The sequence below is a fragment of the Lepidothrix coronata genome, unplaced genomic scaffold (genome assembly GCF_001604755.1).
Source record: "Lepidothrix coronata isolate B3197 unplaced genomic scaffold, Lepidothrix_coronata-1.0 Scaffold41, whole genome shotgun sequence".
NCBI classification, from domain to species: domain Eukaryota; kingdom Metazoa; phylum Chordata; class Aves; order Passeriformes; family Pipridae; genus Lepidothrix; species Lepidothrix coronata.
The window spans coordinates 4,434,063-4,454,496 of record NW_016690221.1 but is presented as its reverse complement, the minus strand read 5'-3'; the positions used below and the strand labels follow the sequence as shown (position 1 = coordinate 4,454,496).

The following is a 20,434-nucleotide window of genomic DNA, read 5'->3' as shown; positions in this document are numbered from 1 at the left end:
GGTGTGGTAGATATTAAATACCAGATTCATATTTCATACATTAGATACGTTCTGGCCTGGCTTTGTGATCTTATGGGGTTTATTTTCAATTTGTTGTATTCGGCATATCAAAGTATAGTGTAGGTAAGTTCCTTCCCAAAAATTCAGAGAGAATTTACACCTATTTTCTTCTCACCTCATATGGGCCATGTGGTGGTATGTAGTAGTCACCTCCAGCTGAGAGCATGTATTTGTCCTGCTCTATATCCTTGTTATAGACTATGGACAGAAGGGACAGGAGAAGACGCCTGTCTTTATCATCTGTCACTCTACCTCCATAGTTACACTCCCCTGGGAAAGGACAAAGAAAACAAGGACAAAAAAACTGAAACTAAATGAACAAATAAAAACTGTTTTGCAATAATGTGAAAGTCTGGTAAACTGAAGCTCCAAAGCTCCAGATCTATTAACAAAAATAAGGAATGACAAGGCTGACAAAGGATGTGCCAAAAAGCATCTTATCTTTCTGAATAGCCACAGCAACCAAGTTATTTACACAGCTCAACACCTCCTGTTTTAAAACTCATGACTATTATCACATCCTCTGGTAAACTGCCAAAGTTTACTGTGTCAGGCTCACATTGATCAGCAAAGGTGAATCAGAGGCCATCGACATTTTTATTTGATGTATATGAAGCAAAGACCAGGAGGTTTGCTGGGCCATTAGTAATTCTTCTACCTATATACAAGTCAAAACAGCAACTGAGGGTTTGGAATCCAACTCCAAGGACAGTTCAACTCCAGCATCCACCAATAACAACCAATTGTATGTGGAGGGCAAAGAAAATAAACCTGAGTGGAATCCACTCGATTTGTCAGGAACTCACGAGTTTGGCACTGTACCAGCTGAAAGTGCCCAGCAAAGTCAACACAGGAGAGGATGTAGTGCATGTACCTGTTAGATAGGTCAGAGCTTCAAATGGGATTTCTTCATATTCGTTCAGAAACATCTGGATCTGCTGCATACTTATTCTGAGGTCAGATTCGTTGAACTCATATGGAATATTCCAGCCTGTTCAATTGAGAAAAGATACACAGGGCAGTGGTACACTGCACTGACAGCTGGGCTCAGGAGATGATGGTATTGGTACCACACTGCTACCACAGAGCTGAAGATACCACCTGCCAGACATACCTAGAAGAGTCCTGGAATACCAGGCTGTGTACTGCACAAGGGACAACAGGACTCCATAACAATACTGTATCCTAAGGCACTATTATCATCATTCTATGTAATTAAAACATAAACAAACATAGGCATTTTGACATCACACTCTCCTGAAAATGATATTTTACTGGCTTGGTACTTTCAGTTAATCTGTTGCTATCTGGACACAATGAAAACAGGAGTTTTAATTCATTTATTGATTCCAATTTTTCATCAAACTGCCCATCTATTAATACTATTTGTGTATGACATTCAGAGTAACAGTGCAATAAAACAAACAAGCAAACAGGAACATACTCCAGGTAAGAGAATCCTTCAGAAAACCTATACCCTAGTGCAAACCAAAAATAGGGCTATTGCCCCAACTATCCTTCTTCCCCCAGATAGCTGGTCCCATTAAGCAGTAGATGTTGCTTTTGAAAATGGCCTCTTTGTCACTTTCAAAAATTCTATTTTTACTTCATAGCAATATATGAGTGTCTTCATACTGGCAGTTTAGTGTTTATTTAAACAGCTGCCTATTAAAATAATGACAGTGGCTTTCAGTCAAAATAATAACAGCAACCTGTTATGAGGAAGACAGACTCAGCTGGAAGACTGAGAACTTCATGTGCACCAGTGGAGAGCATAAACTTTATAGTGTTATAAAAATGGAATCTATAATTCCATAAGTTCTATTTGTCGTGCAGAATTCTATAGAGTTTTCCACATGTGTCAAGATTACAGAAAAAGCTGAAGACGAATCTCATGATACACCTCTTTTCATTGCTGTCTTATGAACAACACATTGCAGCTACATAAATTTGTTTCACACTGAGTAAATATATGCACTGACTTCAATAAAACAAAGTATGCATAACGTAATAACAAAAGCAGAATTGAAGAAGGCACATTTTTCCTTACAAAAATTTAAAACTGGAACTGGATTTGATTGTTAGTGAAAACTACAGTAATAAATTGATAATTTAGTAAACTATAATTTAATGTAATTTTTGGAAAAACGGTACTTTCTGGTTCTCCCCTGGGTAATACTTTTAGTAGCTTCAAGAGTAGCTTTGCCTGAAAAAGAATTCCTGCAAATAACAACTTTTAAACTTCATTACATTCTGTGCAATGCAGGTTGCACTCTTGTAACACTGCTAACAATACTGCCTTCTTACAGAGAGACCCCAACAATGCATTTCAACTCCACTAATCTTTTTTGAAACAAACTGCAAAATAATCTAAACCTTACCCAGTGGGCCAAAGTTTCTCCTTTCCTGTACAACAGCATGAAAAAAGCAAAGGCCAAACAGAAGTTTTTGCCACATCACTGGCTTTTGGCAGCTGCCAAAGAACACGGGGTCGGAGATGGGGTCATTCAGGTACGATCGGAGCAGGTTCACTCGAACACCTTTCGGGGGCTCATTCGTCATTTTAATGCCATTCTGGAGGATACTAACAGGAAACTTTTCTGATGGATAACTTGTTAACCACAACCTAAAAAGAAGTTCAAAAAGCACATTACCAAAAAATCGTTAATACTGACAAATCCTGCGTGTTGATGATAGAAGACAAAGTTCTACTATTTGCTTAACTAGAATGATAACATCTAACTCTGTTCTGAAATGCAGGCATGAAGTAGATTATATTGGACAGGTAGAAAAGATGACATTTAATTATGGATCTTTATTTTATCGCTACACATAAACAATATCAATTATATTCTTAGTCATTCACACAAAAGTAGTTTAATTTCTTTTTTGTAGTGTCCTCAGCAAACAAGAAATACTCCCATTAAAATGTGCAAAACACTGAAACTCCTACCTGAACTTTTCATTGGTATTCTCAGGCACTATAACTTCCTCACAGATTTTTTCCAAGGCAGGCATCCAGCTAGTTGCAAGATGGCAGTTTTGCAGCACTACCCAGGTTCCATCAGTAATAGCCTGGTAAATCATTTTTGCTGCTATTGGGCCCTGGCCCTGTCCAAGCGAAACGGTCTGAATGCTTGTACTTCCCATGCTGACATCATCAGCAAATTTTAGTAAACCTATGATGGCAAGTGTTTCATACATGCAAACAAAGACAAAGTCTATTAGAAAGTAAAATATGTTCTATTAATCATTTTTAGAATGAAAATAAAGGGACAAAAGTCAACACATATCGTAATTAAAGAAACCCAAACAAAACCACCTCAACAACCCAGAAGTAGTATCAAATGCTGTATCAGTCTGTTTCTGAGGCATGTACTAAAATTTAGGGGTATAAGGTATTACAAAAAAAAACCTCAAAGCAAAAACTAGGCAGGTTAAATGGCAATGGCTGTCCTCTCCCTTGGCCCCAAGAGTTCAGTTCCAGCCTGCACTATGGCTCTTGACTCTCCCTGTTGCCTGGGTACAATTGTTTATGGGGGTTGAGCTGAAAATTAGATCTGGTTAAAAATAGCCCTCCGGCTTTGCTAGCAAAACTAGTACCTTCTGGAAATACATCCTTATGGTATGGCTCCATATTACAATTCTTATGGCAGAAAACCAGATTTAAAAATAAACTGGGTGGTTATACTTTAAAGGACACTTAACAAATGTGTTTCAAGTGTGACCATATACACCATTTAATTAGTAACCAAGAGGGAAGAAATTTTCTGGAGGAGGGGTTGCAACAAAGAGTGGGGCAAGCCTTCAACACCCACTGAAAGAATTGTAATTAAAGTATAAATTATAAACTGGTCTGGATGCTACAATCTGGTAGATCCCTAAACTGCAGCTCAGACACTGAGACATTTCATCACCACTACATTCATCCCACTCTCTAACAAATTTATTATCATTGTTTATATATGGGCAGATGCAAATGTTTGATATTCCATCATTGCTGTATTGTACTATAAAGACACTTTAAGGATCAAATGAAGGGGCCTATTGTCAGTTTATTCATACTCAGTGACATTTAACCAGATAAAAAAAGATATTTTTAATACCAATCTCACCTGCCATAGGATCAGCACCTGGTGATAATATAAAAATCAAAGGGGCACAACAATTTGAATCACTGTAACTTCTCCCAAGATCAAATGTGGGTGGTTCAATAAATGTCCTTCCCATATTTTCCACAATGAACATCTGCACTGCCGGGATAATTTTGTCGGGTCGCAAACATCTGAGAATAACCATGCGATCCAACCCCGTCAGTCTGCTCCACGCATCTGGGAAGGCTTCTTCGTGGGGTTTGACAGAGTCATAGATTGGCTTCCACTTGGAAAAATTGTCTCTTATGTGTTCCATAAGTCCCTGGAGGTTTGTCAGGCAAGATGCACGGACGAGCTCAGCCCATGATTTGTTAGACAGCCAATCTGGAGCCGGATTGGGGTGAGGATTGTCGAGAGCAACACCTCCTGTCAGCAGGAAACGCCAAACCTCATCATCTATTTGGCCTTTTCCCTTCATAATGCCTACTGTCAGAAGGAAGGAGAATAACACCTTATCCTTTTCAAACAGTGAACGACAGACATTGTTATAGATGCTTACTGTGAAATGATCGGTTATATTTTTAATTCTCTGTTCTAGATTTCCACTCTTTTTGCTTTTAGCAATAGACTGAACATACAAGTTAATGAACCAAACCAATGAATATTGGTACATAGGCTCAATGTTTGCCATGTCAGAGATGCAGAAGAAGACAACAGCTGAATGAACAGCAACTGGCTTATACCCCATTCGAGTAGAATCTATTTCCTGCTCAGTTAAAGAGGAAATTTTTTGCTTTTCAGAGATTTCTTCAGATAACTCTTTGGATGAAGACAAAATTTTAATTGCTGTTTCATCTTCTAAGATGTTTCCTTCTGAATGGGAAAGGACCTCCAGGATTTTATCTTCTATTTCTTTTAGTTGTTTCTTGTTGGCTGCGCTTTCTATGATGAGTTGATTTTTCTTTTCTTCTAGCTCAGGTTTTTCCTTTGCAGCTACAATTCCAAGAAGCTGGTCCTGAAGACCCAAAGGTGTAATCATGAAATTGAGTAGACAAACTTTCACAGCCACCTCAGGATAATAATGAGGATTTCTTAAGTGGGTTGTCATGTAAAACCTGAAGTCTCTTGAATATTCAATTATATTTTCCCCTAATTTCATGTATTCTACTCCTTGTTGTTTAAATGTTTGTTTCAATAAAATGGGTTCTATGAAAGCATCTAGCTCTTCACCAATATTTTCTAGCAAGACTGGTGTTCCAAGCTGAATAGAAGTTTCTAATGTCCTCACATAATGTGTGTCAGATAATTTGATAACTGACAGCTTGTTAGTTTTCTCCATATTTTTTATCCACTTGTTAGCTTGCCTTTGGGGATCTATCATCAAAGCCCATCTTCTTGAGTTGGAAACAATTATACCATTGTCAACGGAAAAAGAATCAACTGGCAATCCAGCAATCTGCCACGCCCGGATTTTGACGGGATCCCCTAACGTGTTACTTAAGCTAAAATCACTGGAGCACGGGATGTTCTTCTCACTGCACAGAACCTGCCACTGCTGTTGGCACTTGAGGCGGTAATCGACAGTAAAGGCTCCCAAATATGCCACAGTTCCCGATGATAACAGCACATCTCCTACGAGGTCCGTGTACCGAATTCCTAACAATCGTGCAGCTTCTGTCCACCTCTCTTTCTCTCCACCCAGACCACTAATCAGCTGCTCAGCCCTCACGAGCTTTTGGGAACAGCGTTCAATATTATCTTCTAGTTCTTTCTTCTTGTTATTCATTTTGTCAAACTCATCTTGCAAAGCCTGAAGGCGATCAACTACCTCCTTCAGTGCTGCTTGTTTCACTCTTAACTTCTGCATTTGAACCTCCAGTACTTCTTCTGCCCCTTTCAAACGTTCACGCTTTGGGGCGACCACCTTCTGAACACGGTCGTACACCTCCATGGCTCGCACCCACTTGCAAAGTCCTTCACAGGCAGATGAGACGTTTTTTACGACATCTGGCTGAAAATCTGCGTGACCAATGAACTTCTCTCTGATTCTCTTCATTATAGCGGGGGGAATATTATCCTTGTCGTATTTCTGTAATTTCTCAAGGAACTTGATATCTGAAAGAATTTTTTTAGCTGGCCCCCAGTAGTCTTCAATCATTTTACCTATATTGCAAATGAGACTAAAATCAGGCTTAGTACATGCACGTTCAGACTGAATAGAATACTTAGAAACATAATATGAAGAATTAACATCAATGATTTTGCAATGGAATTTTACTATGCAAAGACTGTTAAATAGTTTGGGAAAATCACTACCTAAAGGGATTCAGACAGGAACTTCAGCATCACTAACCAATGTAATATTTATTAATTGCATATTAATTCTAAATCAACCAAGCACATTAAGGGAAACAAATTACTATATAGTCTTTCTTAGCATAGTCTATTAGATAAATCAGTAACTATGTGAAAGTATTTCTTCCTAACCTAGATAAGACAGTTTTGGATGAAAGGCATTTATAGAATTCTTATTTTTCAGTTATGAAGAGTTGAACTGTAAAGGTATAAGGTAGAAGAAAAGTGAAAGAAAAAGGTCTCTTTCTCACCTTACAAATTCTGTGCAATCTCACAATAGCAACATAAACTACACATAAAAAGCTTGTTAGAGTCATTACCTATGGCAGGGGTATAACTAGAATTCTGCCTCCCAGCATAACTGATAGTCTGGAAGCAGGAATTACAGGGAGAAATGGAGGTGAGTGGTGCACAGCACATCTCCAGCTCCCTGAGTTCCTCCAGGCAATGCAAAACTCAAGACTGGGTCAAAGCAAGTTGAAGAGATGACTCTGTGCTGGTGACTGGGATCATATTTATAAAGCCTGTACAACAGTGTTGAGCCAGGGCAGTATGTGACCATGGCCAAAGCAGCCTTAGCTATTCAGTGTACTTGTAAATCACTGCTTGCCAAAATGCACTTTGAGTGCATGTGCACGTGGCTGCATTCACACCAGAAGCACTTCACCAGCACACCACAGCAGTACCCCACTCATTCCTAGTGCAGGGATAACAAAAGCCACATCATTACCACTGCCACTTGGGTCAGGTTTTCTCTCTGGTTTAGTTGACCTCATGATACAGATACTCTCCATGACGAGCTTAACAGGACCAGGTGGATTCTGCATGGATTTCACAAGAGAGATGTCTGAAGGATTCAGGGTATCAAGAGCTGCCTGTGCTGCAGCCAGAGCTGGCAGGGCCTCAGCAAGGTCTGCTTCACATTCATCCTGTGGGGCAGACATTGGGCAGAAACCTGTAAAGCTTCATCCAATACCAGGTCTGCAGCCTGATTACCCCACACAGCCCCAGAGAACCTTCTCTCTTGTTAAGTACCCAATAAAGAGATTCTTCACAACATTGTGTTTCTTGGAGAGAAAACTACTTTCAACAATTTGACTGCACGGTTTAAAGGGAGAAGGTTTGTAGAGAAATCAGTAACTTCCATAAACTGAATGGATAGCTGAAAAAGCCAGACAAGCTTTCAAGATAACTGTCTCTCTGGTCTGGCAATAAGAATTAAAATAAAGGTTAGATACAGTTGTTCTTAGTTAAATCTTACAGCGCTCATCAGGTGAAAAATGGATGTAGCTTAAATTCTTTATCTTATACTCAGATCTCAGTAGTTATCTGTCTTATCTATCACTGACATTTCCAATTAGTTATAAAAAAAAATGAGGAATCCTGGAGCTTCCCACAGGAAATTCTGTTATAGACATCTGGCTATGGCATTATCTCTAAAATTATGCTTAACAGAGCTCCCTACAGCACTGTGCCAAATTACCTCAGCTCACTCTAAATGAACTGTCTTTGGGCCTGGAGACAGTATAAACTCATTATTCAATCTGTTGAAAATGAGGATATATTAGTAGAGAAGCAAGAGCTCTACAGCTTTTGGAATGTGGACTAGAAAGGGAAGCTATGCAGCACTGTGAGATGCAGTCATTCTCCAAACAGCCAAAATTTACCCTGTTTGTATTAGGAACATGTCATTAGTCATCTCTTGCAACTTTGTTACTTTAAGAACTGGCTCAGCCCATTAACACATCACACAGCTCCCATTTATTCAGAACCCATCCAGCTCCAGGCTCAGGCCCCAGTTCTCTACCTTAATGCCTTGGGCAACAGCAGCTGCATCATTGGCCTCTTTTTCATCTGCTGACACGACTTCCTTTATTGCATCTACTTCAACTGTTTCCTTTTCAATCTTGACCATCATTTTTTCTGTTTCAGCAGAAGTTTCAATCAGTTCAGGCTGAAGGGCAGTCAGTTCTTTCTGCATCTCTGCAACCTGATGAATGTAACAGGAAGTCAAGAAAAGATCTGTGTAAACATTGCCTGCATTTCACATCATGATGTCTTAGGAAGAAAGATCAGAAGACACTATATTAATACAATCTAAAAAGGGACATTTGATCTAAAGAATTATTAATAGTTCTCCAGTTTATTTTTACTAAGAGCTGTTTTATTTAACTGAATAGATTTTTAAATGTATTTTTATCATCATCTATGCAATACACTTGCTTTTTTAAGATCCACTTCATTTCAATAATGAGAAATAAATGGATTAATTCTATTTATTCCTCACAGTCAGTTTCAGTTTGTGAAATCCCCAAATAATCCATTACTGCACATGTGGAAAACAAAATCCAAAAGAAACCTGGAAGGAAACAAGAGTTGGCGACAGCAACAGCTGCAAACTGAATGTTCTTCCTTCAAAAAGTATCTGGAAGCCCTTTTACTTTGCATCTTGGAAAGATCAATCCCTGGATCACATGGGTTGGAAAAGTGGGTTATTTATCTGGAACTGATCAACTTCTTCCTAGGAATCTACTCAGGAATTAATGTTTATTATTGTCTTACAACATTCTTCAATTTCTCCCCTATTTTGAAAAGGGTATCAGGCACTAAGATGCTGTGCTATGGATTCTCCATATAAGGTTTTGAGAAAATGATGAAATTTATAAGGGTTATTCTATTAAGAGCTATAATTCAAACTTAAAGATCACAATTTCTTAAAGTGGCTAAGCAGTAATCTAACTTTTCCTGCTGGCTTTCTATAGAAAACTATTAATACCATCATGAACACAGTGAAGAGCAAATTTACTTAGTATTATTTTTGTAAGTTTTAACCAGACAGACCCCATACCTAAGGATGCATACGGCACATATTCAGCATTTTCATCTGAAACTTACTTGTAAAGATGCAAAATCAAGTTTTTCAAGTCCCACAAGATAACGAGTCCTCATCATGTCAACTTCTTCCCTTTTTTTATTCAGCAGACTCTTAAAAGTAAGAATCAATTCAACGTAGGAAGTTGGTGTCACGTAGTTGTGTCTTCGCAGTGTCGCGTAGTAGCTGACAGAGAGTTCCCTCACACTTTCTTGGAAATATTTGCACAGTGACACAACCCTAGAGAAAATTTTTCCACATTACTTCGAAAGTAGTGTCTGTCTATATGTTAACTATCAGAAAATTACTCTAAGGTTATGAAATCAAATTAGTCTTAGGGAGGCAGAGATGTATTTTCCCTGTTATTAGAAATATTTTGGACTCCTTTCAAAGAAACATCAGATATATACATCTGAGTATCTTTGACTTGCACTGAAATCCCAGATTTGGCTTAGCTTTGCCCATTTATAAGGACAGTTTCCTGATCAAATATGCTGTGGGCGTGGGGGACAGGGGAACAAACATTTGCTTCATATGTTTCTTGCCAGATAAACTCATACTCTTTTCTAATGTCATCTTTGAGTTCAATATCCTCTAAAAACTTGTTAGCAACCATTTCCAAAGCATCTGTAGGCCATGTTTGGAACCAGTCAATGGTGCAGCAGTTTATCAGTGAAGGGAACATCCGTAATCGATTCCGAAATGCATCTCCAATAGGACTCATGGCTACAAAAATAAAATCACAGTCGTTACCTAAGTCTGTTTGCAGTTAAGAAGCAGAAAAAAACCCCAAACCTAAATAAAAACATTCTAAGAAAAAACATACTGAATACACACCTAAAACAATATGCAAATTTTTCTTCACCCTTTCAATAAAGAAACTGTACATAGCAAGGGGAGTGGCTTCAATCTTCCTGTTCTCCATCCTTGCTGCACCTTGCATTTTCTCAACAATTTCAGCCTTCTCATCTGCTGCAAAGATATTAGGCACATCACCAGTGTTTAAAAGCATGTTGATATCTTCCACAAACGATTCATCCTTTATTTGATTATCACAGAACAAAAAGGACACGTTGGTGTTTCCAACACCTGCTTTCAGCATGACTTGTTTAATGTCATCTTTCCATTCATTGACTCCGTAGGACTTGGTGATTTCAATCTGAAAGAGCTCAAAGGAATTCATGAAGGTGGCCAGCTTGGTCGCGCTCTGCCGGCCGCTCCCGCCAACCCCCACCAACAGCAGGTGCCCATTGTCCTGTTTCAACACCCTGCATATCCTGGAGATATGCTCAATAGCAAACTTGAACATGACCAAGGACATTGGTGCTTTGCTGACATTGTTGTACTCCTCAAGGTAGTATTCCATCACGCTTGTCAGCTGCTTTAAGTCTGTGATTTCATCATATACTTTGACACTACTGCTGGGCTTTAAATAGTCTCCAAAGAACAGGCTGCGAATATTATCATCAGTGACTTTTCCAGTAGGTGAGAGATGGCTCAGCACCTAGGGAAAAGACAAGAATCAACAGATAATTCTATCTGTTAGGGAATTATTTTCCTTGAAGTCATAATAATCTTTATCTGTATAGTACTGCTACTGTGGAAAGCACTGTTTTCCACTATTCTAGTTACTACCCTAGCCTGGGAAAGAATACTGTAGGTTGACATGCAAGTTTCCACATATGCACACCTCACAGAGAGCTACTGCTGTCAAATACAGGACAAGTTCCCAAAAGGCTTCTCAGAAATGTACCCACTACATCCATTGGCTTATTCAAATAATTAACCTCAGTAAAAGCACAGATAAAAGCTGTGCAAGACATTTATTCCATTCCAGTTGGTCCTCTCTACCAACACAGAATACTTTTGAAGTTATGAATCATTTTGATAAGAAGTCATTTGTATTAACTTGACTAAGAACATGTATAATACTCAATGCTGAATAGGAGATTGTCCACACTTTTTAAATGCACTGCTTGAAATAATTCAAAATGTCTCCAATACTAATTTAATCTCAATGTCTAAGTACTTCTGAAAAGGCATCAGTCTCATTCTCGGTCCCAGCACATTACCCAAAAATACCTTATTAAAGTTCTGCTTGAAGCTATTTAATGTTGTATCTTGTACCATCTGAAAGAATACCTTCCTGTCATCCTCATCAACTAAGCGATCATAGAAAACTCTGTAAACCTCATGAATCCAAAGTCTGATCAGTTTGTCTCCATCCTGAAAATGTAAATATGAGAAAACAGGTAAATATAGCTCAGGCAGGATTTGTTCAAAAAGAAAAGGTTAGAAATGTCCATCTGGACCCTGCTATACCTTGTACTAAACTCAGTGGGAATCTTTCAATTCCAAGCCATTCAGCACATGGCTCAGCATCTGCCAACCTAACTGGATTCCTCACCTAGTTACCGTCTCGTCCTTCCTGCCAACACAAACTGGGACTCTCATGTCAAGGCTTTTTTCTCTACTGTATCAAATCTCCCCATTCTTCCAAGATACGGCTCATGAGCTCTAACTCAATCTCTTCTCAAAACCCCTCCTGGCTAAGATTTCTCCTGAATAGCTTGTGGTTGTTTTGTTCTGTTTCTGCACCAAAAACATTCCCCCAGCAGAAATAAAAATTTTAATACTCTTTTAACCTGACATTTTTCTGGAAATGGATGAAAAAAGTAGAAGGGTGAAAATCATACACATCTATTAGTATTCATTTGTAGTTTGTGACAACAGACAAACTCAGGGCTAAATTATTTAGTCTTGTTCATGATAAGCTTGCCATTGTGAAAAGGAGATACTGAGTCTTTTCCCACTTTGTGTATTAAGTTTGCAAGTTCAGGAGAGGGGACTGTCTACCTTGATGTACAGGTTTTAACAGGAGGACCTTGGACCTCTGGGTCCAACTGTAATACATTAAAGAATATTAACGAAACAACAGCTCTCTCCCGTGGAGATGGACAGAAAATATATAACAAGGTATTCGGGGACTATTTGGATTTTAAAACTTGTAAATCTATTAAAATCATAGTTCATGTATTTTGAGATATTTACTTATTGAGATATTTACTTATATATTTACTATTATAAAAATAATTTATTTTTTCCATTGCTCTCTTTTATTTTAACATAATTAAACTACAACTTACTTGCAGATGAGTGTGGGGACAGAGCAAAACTCCTTTAATAACCCTGGAAAAATCCCGCAGATTAAAGACATAGTGGGATTTCGAAGGAGTCGGGAGAAAATTATCAACTGCCATTTTATAAATCACTGATGTCGCCTGGACCATCATCTTACCCAGCCTTAAGAAGGAAAAGAGGTACAATTTTAACTTCTGCAGATAAATCACAGGACAAAAGATGACGAAGGTGATATAGGAAACAGATCACATTACTTCAGAAATGAAGAGTCAAAGCCTTTGCTGAAGTGCCAGTCAGTAACTGCAGTAAAAATCTTGGTTAATATGTCATCGTTGAAAGAGCAGATCGATACAATGTTCAAGTGCCGTGTGAAGCGTCCTGTAACACAACAGAAGGATGCAGAGAGATTTAAAATGTCCAAATATTTTTCCACCTCACTCCACCAACAACATTTGAAGCTGGCTCCAGCCACATGATTTTGTTTCCAGCAAATTTCTGCCCCAGCAATGATGCAGAAGAAATACAAACATGTTTCTGTTTTATAGCAGTATTTCACTTGGAATAAGTGTTTTGCATATGTAAAACATGCCTCTTCATTGCAAGGCCTCTATTAAACAAATTTCAGCTCACTTCAGCCCTCTTGACTGTGATTGTGACAGAATAAAACTTTACAAAATCATGTACCTTGTTATTGGCTTTCACCTAAAAAGAATCAGTTTATACATTAGTAGATTTTACAAATTTAGCTATATCAGAACAGTTATTTTCATAAAGCCTTCTCAGAGCATATACAGTTATACCTACATCAGTGTTTATATAAAGCAAAGTAGCCTGAAGTGCCCTATAGCAGTGTAGGTGCAGCTACATTAGGGCTTTTATTGACATAGTTTTTTCATTAGAAAAATATAACTTTCCTTGGGGTGCTGTGACAGGAATGATGGCCTTGCAGGTAACGTGCTTGTTAATTAAATGCAGGCAGCCTATCTTAGCAGCAGGAGACACAGTTTCAGAAGAGAATTGCAAGATGTGTTCCCTCTCTTTGCCAAGAAATAGAAAATCACGGTTTAATCATCATTCACAGTTTAATCAACATTAAAAACATTGTGTCTAATGTTGATTAAGGTACTGCTGGAAAAGGCACAGGTTTGAACTTGAACATACAGACCTCCATTTGGAATGACCCAGCCAGTGAACGTATCTGTACGTCCAGCAGTCACAGATAAATGCAGAATTTGTCATCAGCAAAACTGAACCTCTTAACTTCAATGAACCAGATAACCACTTCCCACACTAATGTATTTCCTACCTGTAATATCATTCCTGCCTCCCCCAGGTGGACCCATGGCTGTAACAAGCAGCACATCTATGATACTAATCTGGGATGCATCTTTCTTGTCATACCAGTGACCATGATCAATCAATTGTCTGAGAAGCTCAATAGCTGGCTGGGCTCCATACACTTCCTTTTCAGGCATGTTTAGGTCATCTATGGAGAACATGGACATTGAATAAAAAAAATCTCAGTGTTTAGGAATTTAGTTTTCTTCGAAGAAGGAAAAATAACTGAACTAGAGGTAGAAAAAGGCTGTATGTTGTTATTCTTGCTTCCCATTAAACTAACCAGAATCAAATGCCATTATACCTCACAGGCATAATTAGGGGTGATGGCTCAACTTAGTGTGGTTGGTGATTTTGTTTTATTTCATGTCATGTCTCACTGAAACTGTAAGAACTACTCTGAAGACAACCACCACTTGAACCTCTTGGCAGGGGACAGTGCTAATCCTTCAGTGATCCTTGGGGGTCCCTTCCAACTCAGGAAATTCTAGGATTATGATCCTTTGGGTGCCTGAAAAAAGCCAAAGAGCACTGAAGCAATCCAAATTTAGTAGTCTCAATGAGCCACTTCCTTTGCCAAAAGCCAAAATTAAAATGATTAGAAAAAAAAACCCTGAAAAAATGTCTTACCCACAAATATTACAGCTTCTTTCCCCGCAGGAGGTCCAAATACTCCTTTTCTTCTTCTGTCCAGCTTGGACATAATAATATCCTGGGTTTGGCTAGCAGAGGTTCTTGCAGAGAAGTTGATGAAACTCGGGATGTATTTTTCCTTTGGAAGTTTTAGTAGAAAATTGTTTGTTATAGCTGTTTTTCCAGTGCCAGTGGGACCCACAAAAAGCAAAGGCACACTGTGTTCCACATATGTTTTAAGAAAAAACATTTGTCTGGCAGTTTCTATTGTTGGAATGGTCAGCTCAGATACCTGTTACCCAGGAAAGTAAAACAGCACATGAAAACCAAACATCTGATACCTCAATCAACAGGAATATTTGCAAGCAAATCCAGGAATCCTGTAGCACAACTGCATTTTTTAAAAATTATGTTCTCTGAAAACCTAGGCTATAACAAGGTTCTAGTAGATAGTGTGGGGTTCTAGTAGATAGTATGGCCCTACTTCTTGTTCAGGGCTTATTCAGTAAGTAGCAAAACTACCTATATTATGGTTCACAGACATTATATAAGACTGGAAGGAGAACTGCAGAGTAAAGTATGGCTTAGTTCTGCTCCTCTACTCTCACTACTGCTCTCCATATCCCAAAGAAGCACTAAGTCTCTTTGCTTGCTGTCTCTAAGTAACTCATACTATAATATCATGAGATCAACCACAGAAAACAAAAAAAAGAAGGAATGGAAATTCAGGCTTTGGCTTTTTCCCCACCATAGTTTCCCCAATGTCAGATGCTATTAGAAAACAAAGCAGAACCAAAATTTTAACCATCAGGCAACCTCAGGGCTCCACATGCACCTGCAGTGCTGAACTTTCAGTATCAGTGTTACCAGAATTCAGACATAGCTGTGAAAAGGAGCCTACAGAGATTAATGAAATGTTGCAGAACAATCATTAAACAGCCTAATATAATAGGATCAGACCTTGCTAAGCTAGTTGATTATACCTCTAAATCATTTACTCAAATAATTATTTTCTATTATAAAGATACTAATGTGAACCTTAGCCCCAGGAGAGATGACTTGCTCTTCTTTTGTGATGTACTCCGTCCACATGTGCCACTGCCCACTGCCATGCTTGTGAAAATAGAAGTCATAAACATTCCCTGTTAATCGAAAGACACAACATAGGAAAACTCACTGATTAAATAACAGACTTCAGTTATTTTAGTGTGAGATGTCCAACACTGTGAGATAATAGAAGCTTTCTACTTCTTTCTTCTACTTTCTACACAAGATAGACCCCTCTTTACCCCCCCTCACCCCCCCACTGCCACATTATCATCACCAAATTATTTTAGGTCAGATGCAGCAACACTGTTTGAGTACAACAGGAGGCATATGCTACTCCTGGTTAAAAGAGCCAGGAAAGAGCACCCAACTGTGCAGCCCAAGGCTTGGCAGATGGTGGCTCTGCTGCAGACTTAACATCTGCCAGGCACTCTATTCTCCCTTAAAGTGACAAGTTTTCTTAGTGCTTTATAAAAGGCCAGGCAAGTACAGTTATGAAGAAGCACCTTTTTCTGGGAAGATATTGTTTTTGGTAAGCTTCACACTTTTAGGGCGTGGGTTTTCCTCATTCATTCCCATTAGCAAGTTGCGGTAAAATGAATCAAATTTTTTTCTGCTGTCTGCATCAATGATCCCACCAACTGTCCACACCAAAGCAAAAAGGAAAAGGCTCTGCAGCCACAAGGTGATTTGCTGACTAGACATGACTTCCTGCTCCTCTTCCTCAGATCCATGTATTTCATCTGAAACACATATTTTGGATTTTAGTTAAATGCCAGTAATAACCATAAATCCCAATGCAAAATACATTTTTGCAAAAGTATTCTGAGATAAAGTTAGAGAATTGTCTTCAGTGGTACAAAGTCAATCTACAAAGTGAGGATCTTGTCTGTGTAAAGTACTGTTTACAAATAAAAATAAAGTTAGAAGAAAAAATATTTATAAGAGGTCCTAACTCTTTTCTTCCAATCCCAGCAAACAGCAAGCAAAACATATGGAATATCAGTTTTTTAATGACATCAGTTTCCAAATGTGAAAGCTCTGTATGCTGGTCAAAGAACTGTTACTAATACTGATCATCGAGATCACTGAGTGTGTTCTATGAACTCAACAGTAAGGAATTCTTTTGGTATTTCCTTGCATCTGATAACCTGCATTTTATCACAGGATATGGCAGGGGAAAAAAGAAAAATTGAAATAAAAAGAAAAAGGTTCAGGGTACTTACCAAGCAGACAAGTATAGAGTTTCATCAAGCTGTAACTCAGATGAATAGAGGATGTTTGTACAATGGCTTTGCAACGATGGTGAATAAAATCTAAACAGGGCTGGACTAGCCACGTAAACAAGTCATCGACCTACCAGGAGAAAAGGAGATGGATGTATAACAATTCAGGATTTGCCACATTTCCCATTGTCCCTCAATTCACTCTCAATTAAAAATAAGGCATCAGAAATTCTCCAGGTTGGCAGAGAGATCAAGAAAGGACTTGTGTGAAGCAGTAGTGAAATGTTTACAAAGTCACACCATCCTTATTTGATGGTGACAACAAGTTGCATCTACCCAGACAGCAGAGCAGAAGCTCAGCCCAGGGAGATCCCTGCTTTGCTTAGAAAACTGTCCATATAGAGCTCTTCAAGTCTTGGTACTTCTTTTGATCGTAATTTCCTGCAAAACCTCAACAAGAGTCTTGTCAAATCACATGAATAAGCCTTCTACAACTCCAATCCTAGTATTACTCCAATTCTTTTACTAGACTTTGATGCCAAGTAACAGGAATTTTAAATTTTGATTAAAAGCTGATTCTCACCAAAACCTACTTTTATTTGCATTTACACTGAAGACATACAATACACAACACAAAGAGCTCTCATTTATGCAAGCAATGAGGTGATAAAAGCTGTTAATGACAATAATAAAAAAGTTCTGACTCTGTATGCCTGCCTTCAAGTAGGCAAACATGTCACCTTATAGTCAATCTTCTAAACTAGACCCATGTGAAAAATGAAGTCTCGCACCAGCACTCGGTGTTCTTCATGCAGGTTTGGAGGCAGAGTTTTCAGGTAGGAATCCTTCAGTGGCTTCCAACCTAACTGTTGTGGGTCCATATAGATCATACCACACCTGGAAAGAACAAACATCTTTGATACAGGAATATATGTGCAAGGTGGGACAGTTCAAGGTGGGATGCTTTCACATTACCTGCTGACGGTTGCTGGAGATGCCTGCTCTAAGTCCGCTGGTTCGAAGATTAAACTCATTTGTGAATTCATCTGAATTATTTCACCACTCATTAAGCATAGCTAGAAGAAGAGCATCACATAAACATGGTCTAGTCATGTCACTGCCGATCAACCCAGTCGAAGCAATGTCTGTCATAAAATCACTGAACATTCTACTTAGTGTCACTCCTCATTCAATCATTTGTTTTCTCACAATACACGATATTGTCTGACCTTGTCTCAACTTTTCCATGTGTTACTGTAAGGCTTGCAGAGACACAGAAAACAATGCTCTATCTTTAAATAACTCTGCAAGAAAAAGCCATTATGACCCGTAGCTTTTTTTAAATTCATTTATTCACCAGGTAATTTAAGCAAGTTCAGTTTTCAGTCACAGAATTGAGTTCATGCATTTCAGTTTCCTAAAAGGGTCAATAAAAGAGCCTCACTGAGCAATCTCATTTCAATAAAGAAGGAGTAAGATAAGGCTTCTAGGGAGAAGTAACAGGTTAATATCATCTAATACCTTCCAAACCCACTCATACAATTAGGAAAATAAAGAGATGCTTTTAAGCACATCAGCCTTTCCTGAGTCCCACGTGTCCTTTGACTAACATAGCAACAATATTGCTACTACCAAAATAAAGTATGTTTCTTCAAGGACGAGGTTATGGGCAAAACTTAGGCTACCTTTTTATTATCATCCAGCACAGTGTTCATGTTCTCTATCCAAACTGCATCCACTGGGCCATCAAAAATAATCCACTTGCGATCGTCTGTGGTAGAAGATGCCTGTTCCCTGAAGGCCTTTGCAAGAACTCCATCTGACCACTCGTGACTGACAGGATCAAAACTGCCATACAGCTGTCCCATAGTAATGGCTTTGGGATTAATAACTTTGTATTCAACAGCAAATTCATCCATGCATTTTGCTGTGTAAAAAGACAAATAGATGAGCTCGAGAATCTGATAGGTTAGCTTCATTCAACAACTGGAGTACAGAACAAGATGATTCCTGAGGATCCTACTTTAGCTGCAAAAGGTAAAAACCCCCAGACATCTGGCAGTAAATAAGAAATTCCATTACTTGTACAAGGGAAGTAAGACGTCCTCTGTACAAAAACATGTGAAAAAATGAAAAAGCAGAGCAGCATAGACTTCATATATTTATGGGAGCTTCTTACAATCTCCCTATCAGAGCTAGTTTTTTCAAGAGTATTATGCACAAATACAATGTATAACAAAATTCAGAAAAGCATAAACACATTAGTATGGCTTACTGTTCCGGTAGATGCAGACAAAAATACTTTTGGACAAACATACCAGCCAAAACCAGTCAAATAAATAGAAATTTTGCAATCAAAAAAGCAGAATACAGGACAATTAACAACCTCGGCATATCTCAGCAAAGGAAAAATATTAGTCATGGAATGAACTTAATTTAATGAGAATTTGGGGGCTGAACAATGTTACCTGCACACAAATCTGCCAGGGCTCCAGCCAGCACTTTGTATGAAGAGGTCTTCCCACTCATAGGATCTCCAACAATCATGAAACCATGGCGCACCAGCATCATTTCATAGACCTGTGTCAGGGACGAGACATCGGCTCTTTAGCACAGCACAAAACAAGCATCATGTGTATGAAACCAGAGGTCTCTCTTCTGCATTCAGATGTGACAGGACAAAACATCAGTCAAAGGTCTGCACTCTGTTGGCTGACCAAATCCTTAATTCCAATCAGAGGGCAGTCATATTTGCATGGCAATTCTCACAGATATAATTTAAGAAGTCATTTACCCCCAACATCCTGCCTTTCTCCTTACTAAATGTTATCCCTCAGCTGTAACAACATCACTGTACAGGGTTTAGTGCACTACCCAGACACTGCAGATCACAGCCCAGCAAAAGCCTGAACTGGAAACCAATGGCTACCAATGAATCTGACACAAATGGATTGAAACTCCAGCTCTGAGGATTTGTCATAGGACTGGTCCCACAGAGGCTGACTTTGGACTGCAGGAGTAGTAACTTCTTCAGTCACCCCACAAGATCTTGTCTAAGCTCAAGTCAAAGCCTTGACAAAACACCTTCAAATAGACCTGTAATAAGAACCCCTAAGAAGATTCTTTTTTAATCTCAAGTTAAGGCTGATATTTTCTGGTTTAGCTTAAATTCCTAACCAATTAGTACTACCCCTACTTCAAAGAAAGATATAGCACGGTTTGCAAAGCAGCATAAGGCAAATCTGAACAAAAGCCACAAAGTCTGAACTGCTGTTGGAGAGGCCACTCATGACCCTGACCCAGACCACACATTTTTACCCTTCCATCACCCTGTCACTAGGCTGCACTACTCACAAGGAAGAAAAGTTAAAGGCCACCAATACTATATGGGAGAGAGTGGGAACACAGAGCTGGAGGTGAAGCATAAGCAAAGGGAGAAATATCACCTCTTTCAAGACTTCTCAAGGACACTGTGAACAGAACTGGGAACAAGGCCTGACTCCCAGTCCCATTCTGTTCACTAGGCTACACTGCCTTAGCCAGCAACAGATTCAGTTCAATTTTCTATCCTGAACCACAAGACCTACAATGTGGCTGCACACATGAGCTCTTTCACAGGCTGGTTAAATTACAGAATCACTATGAGCCAATCAGGCTTTTATTCCGTG

General features: G+C 38.8%; 1 protein-coding gene across 1 annotated transcript in view; it reads right to left on the bottom strand.

Moving 5' to 3' along the window:
• Positions 1 to 20,434, bottom strand: part of DNAH3 (dynein axonemal heavy chain 3) — a 55,716-nt gene that overhangs the window by 4,226 nt on the left and 31,056 nt on the right. Inside the window, exons 37-58 of the mRNA XM_017813458.1 lie at positions 19,235 to 19,346; positions 18,452 to 18,693; positions 17,742 to 17,842; positions 17,558 to 17,663; positions 16,767 to 16,896; positions 16,047 to 16,283; positions 15,532 to 15,635; positions 14,491 to 14,785; positions 13,829 to 14,008; positions 12,777 to 12,900; positions 12,528 to 12,684; positions 11,464 to 11,607; positions 10,219 to 10,885; positions 9,942 to 10,107; positions 9,405 to 9,621; positions 8,317 to 8,499; positions 7,240 to 7,438; positions 4,176 to 6,317; positions 3,014 to 3,239; positions 2,442 to 2,686; positions 935 to 1,051; positions 176 to 330 (exon numbers count right to left, since the gene is read on the bottom strand). Coding sequence (XP_017668947.1) covers positions 176 to 330; positions 935 to 1,051; positions 2,442 to 2,686; positions 3,014 to 3,239; positions 4,176 to 6,317; positions 7,240 to 7,438; positions 8,317 to 8,499; positions 9,405 to 9,621; positions 9,942 to 10,107; positions 10,219 to 10,885; positions 11,464 to 11,607; positions 12,528 to 12,684; positions 12,777 to 12,900; positions 13,829 to 14,008; positions 14,491 to 14,785; positions 15,532 to 15,635; positions 16,047 to 16,283; positions 16,767 to 16,896; positions 17,558 to 17,663; positions 17,742 to 17,842; positions 18,452 to 18,693; positions 19,235 to 19,346 — 6,249 coding nt within the window. The remainder of the gene's footprint in view (positions 1 to 175; positions 331 to 934; positions 1,052 to 2,441; positions 2,687 to 3,013; positions 3,240 to 4,175; positions 6,318 to 7,239; positions 7,439 to 8,316; positions 8,500 to 9,404; positions 9,622 to 9,941; positions 10,108 to 10,218; positions 10,886 to 11,463; positions 11,608 to 12,527; positions 12,685 to 12,776; positions 12,901 to 13,828; positions 14,009 to 14,490; positions 14,786 to 15,531; positions 15,636 to 16,046; positions 16,284 to 16,766; positions 16,897 to 17,557; positions 17,664 to 17,741; positions 17,843 to 18,451; positions 18,694 to 19,234; positions 19,347 to 20,434) is intronic.